This window comes from Pteropus vampyrus, unplaced genomic scaffold, assembly GCF_000151845.1.
Source record: "Pteropus vampyrus isolate Shadow unplaced genomic scaffold, Pvam_2.0 Scaffold41, whole genome shotgun sequence".
Classification (NCBI taxonomy): Eukaryota; Metazoa; Chordata; class Mammalia; order Chiroptera; family Pteropodidae; genus Pteropus; species Pteropus vampyrus.
Genome location: NW_011888822.1, coordinates 4958291 through 4967577, shown reverse-complemented (window position 1 = coordinate 4967577; position 9287 = coordinate 4958291). Strand labels below are relative to the sequence as shown.

The 9287-nt window shown below is 37.8% G+C and overlaps 1 protein-coding gene across 1 annotated transcript in view; it reads left to right on the top strand.

Moving 5' to 3' along the window:
- ADAMTS9 (ADAM metallopeptidase with thrombospondin type 1 motif 9) overlaps positions 1–9287 on the top strand; it is a 154526-nt gene that overhangs the window by 68174 nt on the left and 77065 nt on the right. Inside the window, exons 19-22 of the mRNA XM_023529708.1 lie at positions 2216–2367; positions 3973–4215; positions 4707–4871; positions 6587–6751. Of these exons, the coding sequence (XP_023385476.1) occupies positions 2216–2367; positions 3973–4215; positions 4707–4871; positions 6587–6751 (725 nt within the window). The remainder of the gene's footprint in view (positions 1–2215; positions 2368–3972; positions 4216–4706; positions 4872–6586; positions 6752–9287) is intronic.

The window sequence follows — 9287 nt, the reverse complement described above, 5'->3', positions numbered from 1 at the left end:
AATTTTATTCTATTAATATCTTATTATATTAATGTCCCATTAATTATCTTACTAATAACCTATTAATTCCTTAAACGACATAATGACATAAGTATTATTATTCACAATTAACAAACAAGGAAAACACAGGCTGAGAGAAGTTAAACAAATTGCCCAAGGTCCCACAACTAGTTAGTGAAGGGGCAGGATTTAAAAGTGGTCTGACTCTTGAGCCTGTCCTCTTAAACCCTAGGAGAAAACTGTTTTAATTTTTAATTCAGTCGTAATGAGTGATACTCATTGTTCCCATTTTGTGTAGCTTTTCTTCCTTTGTAGAAAGAAAAACTCCCAGGAGTTTTCTGCCCATCCCTATTCCATACCTTACTTGGGCCTCTTAGCTGTCATTTCTCCACTGGTTGAATCAGACTGGGCTGGGAGAGTCTGAGATAATAAATGCAGATATTGTGAAATGCACATTTGTAACACTAAGCATGCACTTATAATCGTAGGGAAGGCAAGTTTGTGCAAAACATTCTGAGTAATAGAACATGGTCATAAAAAATAAATGACTCTTTAAGAGACCTGCTTAAAGTTTACTCAAGGAGCACCAATTTGAGCATAGAGATGTTTGAACTGTTACTTCAAGAAGCTAAATTTTTCTACTTCGGATTCCAAAATAAGCCACAATTTAGTTTGTAATGATGCTGGCTAATTTGATGTTCTCCATAGTTTCTCCTGCACTGGAAACTTTCAGATGTAAAATAAAAATTAAAGCAAATGTTAGAGAGGAAATACATTGCAAGGTAGCTTCAAATCCATGAGACTTTATGTAGAATTATACAGAAGATCTCAACTGTATTTCTCCTCAGACTGAATTATTGGTTTATGTGGTGTTACATGATACTTATAACTTGACTGGAAAATAAAACACCAAGAGCAATCATCGTAAAGCTACTTATCTTGAGTGGTGCCATGTGTGTTAAACGCTACACATGCCTTGCCTCATAATCTTCCTAGTAGCCCTATGAAATGGATCCTCCTTTCCTCCATTTCACGGATGAGGAAGCTGAGTCTAGGTAACCTCCTGAGGGTTAATAGCTAAAAATTGTTAGAGCTTGCATTTACACCTCAGTCTTTCTGATTCCATAATTCATCATCTGACTTATTAAACATCATTTCACAATGCCTAGGTAAAACTAGGGCTTAAAATTTTTTCATTTTATACAGTAAGTGTGTCAAAGGTGCTAGTCTAAATTTCCTATACAAAGAAAATCACCTGTTTTTATATTTAAAAAGAAATACTTAGACTCTACTGAGACCAAAGGAAGACAGCCACTCAGGAAACAGGCTTGGATAATATTAGCACCTCTGACTGATTAAAGAGAAGAAGGTGAAGGAATCGTAGCCATGTCTTTTGGTAGAAATATCTGATAGAAGTGACAGGCCTTAAGAATAAGAATTAAAAAATGAAATGAAAAAAAGAGTTAAGGATTAGCTTATAAAGCCCCATAATTAGACAGGTGCATGCTCGTGTCCGAAATTAAACAGAAGATCATGTTTATTTGTCATTATTCAAACTCGTATCTTCGCGGCTTTTCTAGATTGTTGGAAAAATAAAGTTGTTCACTGAAAAACATACAGAGACACAAACTGAGCTCAAATAAAGTGTTCCATCTTTCTTCTGTCAACCTGACAGTTGCTCTAATTGTGATTTATACTAATTATCGTCAAGTGACTGTGCAAAACTAGAAGGCTGAAGAGAGGATTGTAACTTACTGGTCAAACTCTAACCTAGTGTTTCCCAAAGCACACTTGTGCAACACTAGCTCCACAAGATGATCCACGACAGACCAGTGTGTTTGAGGGGACCTCCTGACCGTCTTGTCCACTGTGTGGAGATTCACAATGCTGATTAATGTTCCGAAGGCTCTGAGAAGTTCTGCAGTGTAGAACTCTGCTTAAACTCAGTAGCTCCGCCAAAATATTTAATGCCACAATGTCCCACACATTCACAGAAACATACACATATTTTCTGTCCCTGCTTATTAACGAACACTTTGCTTTTCTGAAATACAATAAATACAATTGTTACATGAAATGAACTGAATGAATTCAAAACATTGAAGTTGTGACAACCTTCCAGTGAGAGAATATGAAGTAGACGATAGCATTTTGAGAAGAACTTTCCCAAGGCAGTTTATAACCTTTCACAGACTCTTCCCGGTTCTCTGCTCAGATTCTGGAGATTTTGTGAATATCAGGGAAACTCTACTATACTTTTCCAGCCTGAACTGCTGGGGTGTAATCTTGTGGGGGCAGGACTCCTGCCTCCCTCATCCAGGATGGAAAATAACCTTTCCACAAGGAAATGATGAAGGCAAAGAGAAGGTAGCCAAGAATCAAAGGGCAAATGAAATTTCCAGATGCCTCTATTGAATTGGTCCATATTTTTGCCTCACTTCCTTAGGGAAGTGAGAGTTTGCCCAGATTAAACTTTGACAGGATGAGATAAAGCATTGTTTTACAGTCCCTCGTTTAACATGTTCTGGTTGGAGCAAAATCCCTAAAATACTTTGTCACTCTAACGGAAAATCTCAGTAGCCCACTTTACTTGCCAAATGTAAAAGTAGATCAACTCTGACCTACTTTTGAGCATTTGTGAGAAGTTCCAAGTTAAGCATGTGTCCAGTGCTCCTAATTTCTTCTTGAGTCCTCCCCATGTACAGGTGTGGGTGGAAGAATTCTTAGGGCGTTGATATTCACCAAACCACCGATTTTCTGAGCAGTAGAGAATTAACAATCAAGAGGGAGTCCAAATGAAGATTATAAAGTAATTAATCTTTTGGGATTGCTAGATTTAATCAACAAAATAGATTTCAAGTTCATTTATTTAGACTATTCCATTTAGTTTAAGCATATTTTTCTTTTTTAATTTAAGCATCAACCATGTTCCTAGGGCATTAAAAGAACTAGTCATTTATTCTGAGCACCTACTGTGCCAAGAAAGGCTCATTTTAGGTGCTATAGATACAAAGGTACTATAGGTGCCAAATTTGTAAATTCAAATCTAATTTTAAAAAGATATAATTATGGAGCCACGAGAGATGAATAGGTGGAGCGCATAGGATTTTTAGGGCAGTGAAATATTCAATATGATACTATAATGATGGATATATGCCATTATACATTTGTCCAAATTCATAGAATGTAAAACACCAGAAGTGAACCCTAATGTTAACTATGGACTTTGAGTGATAGTGATGAATTAACGTAGGTCGTCAATTTGAACAAATATGCTACTCCAGTGGGAGACGCTGATAATAGAGGCAGCTGTGCATCTGTGGAGGCAAGGGGTATGATAGAAAATTTCTGTACTTTCCTCTAAAATTTGCCATAGACCTGAAATCACTCTAAAAAAGTTTTTTTTTTAAATTGTATAATTGATATATAGATCTTCAAGAAACTTCCAGTCATTATTCACAGATTGTAATGTAGACAGTTTAGCATACTCAGAATTCATAATTGCAGTCCAAATTATCCATTTATTTTCAATTCACAGAATGTTTATTGAGCACTTTCTAGCACAAGCCTACATAAAGGAGGCTTCTTAGGGAGTTTCCATCAGCAGTTTTCTGTTAGAAGCGGCCCATTTGATAAATGAAATGCTGGGTAGCATGAACCATTTAAATGTAAAATTGCTTTTTTTTTTTTTTTCACTCTGTTGAATTCCAATGTGTTTTTTTTTTTCTTTTTGGATGCTTGAATTTTAGATTGACTGTGTCAGGGAGAAATTTCACAAAGGATAGAACCTCTGGTTTTCACTCTGTGACTTCCATGTTCATTGGTGGCCAAGAAAAATACAGGGATATGCTGGTTTAAAATTGGATTTCAGTAATTGACTGTGGCTTTGTGTTTCATGGTATTTGAGTTAAGGAAGAAAAATGGACTCAACTCTAACACCAGTTGAATACAGTTAAAACATATTTTTAACAGAAATGTTCGTTTTTCCCCATCACTATGCACAGGTGGCATGTTGCCAGCAGGAGTGAATGTAGTGCCCACTGTGGCTTGGGGTTCCGCACATTAGATATCTACTGTGCCAAATACAGTCGACTAGATGGGAAGACCGAGAGGGTTGATGACAGTTTTTGCAGCAGTCATCCCAAACCAAGCAACCAGGAAAAATGCGCTGGAGAATGTAACACAGGTGGCTGGCGCTATTCTGCTTGGACTGAAGTAAGTTGGTTCTTTCTCAAAGAAAGTCTTCTTAATGCTAACTCTGATCGTTGATGGTGATGAATCAACTAATTCATTAGTTAGGGCTGTGTTGAGAAGCCCCATTTTGCTGTATGGAAAGAGTACCATGATTGCTTTATAATGCCTGACGCCTGAAAAGAACACCATGATTAATTTGTAATGTCTGACATGGCCATGGCATGTGAAAAATTGGGAGAGTTGGAACAACTGAACCAGTCACTTTTTCCGTACCCCATAGGCCGTTTCCAATTTTATTTTCCTACGCTGATTTTCTAAGATTGACTTCACTATAAACCTGGGAAATAAATTGATAGCATAAACACTAGCCCCAGAATAACAACTAGCATCGGCCAGAGTTGGTTGGTTGATTGTTTCTATGGTCTGGCAGAGACAAGCCAGCATAGCCAGGATTTTGAGCATGCTTGATAAGAAACTCAGCTACAGTTTCATTTAGTTTTTTGTCTTTTCAGTGTTCTGAAAGCTGTGATGGTGGAACCCAGAGGAGAAGGGCTATTTGTGTCAACACACAAAATGATGTACTGGATGATAGTAAATGCACACATCAGGAGAAAGTCACCATTCAGAGGTGCAATGAGTTCCCTTGTCCACAGTGGAAATCGGGAGACTGGTCAGAGGTGAGATGGGAGGGCTATTTTTTCCTTCAGGTCATTTCTGGTACTCAAATTTTGAGTCTCCCCTGGTCTGTTCAAGATTTTAACATGCTGCACCTTCCTCCTGCCCTGCTTTGAAGAAATAACTCCAGTCCTCTATCTGCTCCATGTGCTTCTGTTTGTGATTTTGATGTTCCCATCCCTCACCATCTGTCCCCTTTGAGCACTAGTTAAGTTACTGTTAAGGAAATCAGGGCTTTAAGAATTATAAAGCTGCACTATCTGTCTGAAGTAAAAAATGAGGCTTCCTACTTCCTCATCTTTAAAATAAGAGAATTAGACCCCCGTGAGTGACCTATCTGACTTATCCATCCAGTTGCCAGTGGAAAAAAAGCAACAAAGGACCAGGCTGAGTATTCCAGATTTATGCCTTTCTCGCCCCTTACTTGATAAAGCATAAGGCAAACAAACCATCCATTATTAGGCCCAGGACAGAGAGAAAGAAGATGGAGCCTTTTTCTTGCTTTTACGGTAGTGTTAGCACTCACTATTAACATAGCCCAGTGTGATTCTCACGGAGCAGGTGACTCCTTCCACCTTCCTTTTGGGAGAGCAAGTGGAAGGGGGCGAACTGAAGTTCCCTTATTTATAGGCCAAGTCAGGAATGTGAGAAAAGAGGTGTTTTCCTGCTAACAGTCTCTATGTGCATTCCTTATCCTTGTAAGTATAAAGTAACTGTTTACTTTCAACATCAAATAAAATGTGAGTCTTAAAAGGATACTATTAATGCCCCTGAAATGGCAGATGAGTAACAGTGCATGCAATTGAAAGTGTCTGATTCCTGGAAAAATTAAAAACAAACTTAATGCTTTCATTTTGTGTTAAAAAGCTGCCTTAGTTTAAACTCTGGTATTGGTTAAGAAAAAGATAGAAAAAGGTGGTGGGTTTTTCTCACATAGCTAATATTAGCTAAAGTATCATTTCAAATTAAGTAACAAACTTTTGCAAGAATATTTGATAAAATGGAAGTAGGAATATCGAACTATATTATATATTCAGTATGATCCAATGTTCTGTGGATAAACAGACTGGTAAGAAAACAGCAAAATGTTAATGATTATCCCTGGGTAGTGAGATTTTTATATTGTTATAGTTTTCTCTTTTATGTTTTTCTGTATTTTTCAAGTTTTTTACAATCAGCATAGATAATGACGATAATTATATTTAACATTTATTAAATGATCATGTGGTAAGCACTTTACTTGGATTTGCTTTCATTTAGTTTTCACAGTTCTTTGCAGTAGGCACTGTTGTCTCCGTTGTACAGATGAAAAAAATTGAGGTACAGAGAGGTCACTTGACCTCTGGATTAAAACCCAGGTTGGTCTGACTCATAAATTTCCCACACTTAACTCCTGTACTAGAGCATGGTGCTGCGTTGACTTTATTCTGTGCTTGAAACTGGCCCAGAGCCTGTATAAATACAGAATGGATGAATAAATGAATGAATGAAGGAAGGAGAGAGACAGAGAGACAGAGAGACAGAGAGAGAGAGACAGACAGACAGAGAGAGAAGAAAGAAAGAGAGAAAGAAATGAGCCTTAATATATTTACAAATTGCTATGAGAGAGAAATTGCTGTGGGAAAAGAGCACACCTGTTCCTAATCAATGAATAACCCCTGGGACCCACAGCACACTTTTCAGAAATAACCCTGACTGGCTGTGCTTTTCATTACAGTGCTTGGTCACCTGCGGAAAAGGGCACAAGCACCGCCAGGTCTGGTGTCAGTTTGGTGAAGATCGATTGAACGATAGAATCTGTGACCCTGAAACCAAGCCAGCCTCTATGCAGACCTGTCAGCAGCCAGAATGTGCGTCCTGGCAGGCGGGTCCCTGGGGACAGGTATTTTGAATGATAAAGTTCTTAACTACATTCTTTCCTTTTTATCTGGAGAGGGATTGCAGCCGGGCATTCCAGCGGCAAGGATTTCACTGCCGTGTCTGTAACTTGCACTATACCTCCATGGCTCCGGGTCAAGCACGTGAAATTCTGCAACCATTTTGCTCCATTTCTCAGGGTTGCTGCTTGACCTCCTGCAGCTGACTATTACCTTTCAGACCCACGTGCATGTTTTTGCCCTGCCCTAGTTAGAACTAGATTGAGACACCAGCATTTGAACAATTCACAACAGATCTCATGTTTGGCTGACATCTTCCAGTGTGCCTCTCTGGGTCTGTTACAGAAAATGCGATCCAGTACCAGACTCTTTGGCAGGAGGGTCTGGGCTGGGATTCGGGTGGGGTATTTTGGCTCTCGACGTCAACGTTTCCAAAGCTCACCTCTCAGAAATAAGTCAGACTCTTCAAGCAGAATTAATTAGATCAAAGGTTGCGGAATCATTTTGCTGTGAAAGAATCTTTTCTGAGTCCCCTAGTCTGTAGGGTTTAAGTCTTAACTTGACCTATTCTTAAAGAAGAGAGTGAAAGTGTCTCTTGGGCTTGCATTCAAGAAGTCACTACTGTTGAAATTAAGTCCTTCCCAATATAGAAGCAAAAAGCATTCTCTCCGGGTTCCCAAGAGAGGCAAAGAAGCTGCCTGCTGTCACATATAATCTCTTGAAGAATGATTTTCCCCCCACACTGTCCAGTCACAGCCCCGGCCACTTCAGTCCTCTGACTATGTCTTCATCTCCAATATGCATGCAACAAACGGGAGCAACTTTTTTACTACACCTTGACGGTTTCTGTCCTTAACATTGACACTCTTCTGAATCCTCCCCACTACATAGCTTCCCCAGTCATAATGGCTAATCACGTCAGGAAGAGTCCACTTATACTTCTAAATCTTGCCTCCACTTTGTCTACGTCTGCATAACTCTTAAGAAATAGTAAGAGGATAAATGCACGGCTAAGGGTTACTGTTAAGATTTGAATATTACATCTTCTAGAATTGATAGGCCTATTTGTTATCCCTGTCTACAGTAGGCTAATCCTGGCCAGATTTGTTCTTCCTTTGACTGAACATGTAATTCAGGGTAATGAACTGTTTTTTTTAAATATTATTTAAGAGTAATTCACGTTCATAAGAGAAATTTTGCAAAATGTATTTTAGCAAAAGGGAGAAAACCAAACACACTCCTAACTCCGCACTGTAGAGATTACTAGTGTTAATATGTTTGTGATTTTCTTCTAATATTTTTTTAAAATTAATATAAAGATTATACTTTGGTTTTTTTTAATCGAAGTAAAGCTCATGTAACAAAATTAAACATTTTAAAGTTAACAAATCAGTGACATTTACCTCTGTCTAGTTCCAAAACATTTTCATCACCTCAAAATATTCATAAGCAGTTACTCCCTGTTTACCTTTCCCTTTAGCCCCTACAGCCCACAATCTGCTTTCTACCTCCATGGATTTACTTTTTCTAAGTGTTTTGTATAAATGGAATCATACAACCTGTGACCTTTTGTGTCTAACTCTTTTACATAGTATAATTTTTCAAGGTTCATCCCATTGTAGCACACATCTTTACTCCTTTCCTTTTTATGGCTGCATATTATTTCCTTGTGTAGATGCACTACATTTATTCATTCATCTGTCATTGGACATTTGGGTTGTTTGTACTTCTTGGCTAATGTGGATAGTACTGCTATGAATATGCATGTATGAGTGTTCTTTTTAGTACCTGATTTCAGTTCTTTTTGGATATATATTCAGGAGTGGTGTTACTGAATCATACAATAATTCCGTGTTTAACTTTTTAACTGCCAAACAGGTTTTCACAGAACCTGCACTGTTTTACATTCATACCGGCAATATAAAAGGGTTTCAATTTATTTACATCCTTGTCAACACTTTTTATTTTCCTGCCTTTTAATTATGACCTTCCTAGTCCGTGTAAAGTGGTATCTCATTAAGGTTTTGATTAGTGTTTTCCTAACAACTTGTTGACCATCTTTTCATGTGGTCGTTGGCTATTCGTATATCTTCTTTGGAGAAATGTTTACTCAAGTCTTCTGCCCATTTTTTTTCAATGTGTAATTGTGGTAAAATACGTATAACATAAAATTTACCATCATAACTATTTTTAAGTGTACAGTTCAGTAGTGTTAAGTTTATTTACATTGTTTTGCAACCAATATCCAGAACTTTTCATCTTGCAAAACAAAAACTCTACCCATTAAACAACTCCTTATTCCCCCTCCCCAGACCTTGGCAACCGCCATTCTACTTTCTGTCTCTATGAATTTGACTACTCTGGATACCTTGAATAAGTGGAATCATACAGTATTTGTCCTATTGTAACTGGATTATTTCATTTAGTATAATATCTTTATGGTTTATTCATGTTGTAGCAGGTGTCAGAATTTTTTCCTAAAAATTTTAAAGCTGAATAATATGCCATTGTGTGTGTGTGTGTGTGTGTATGTGTGTGTGT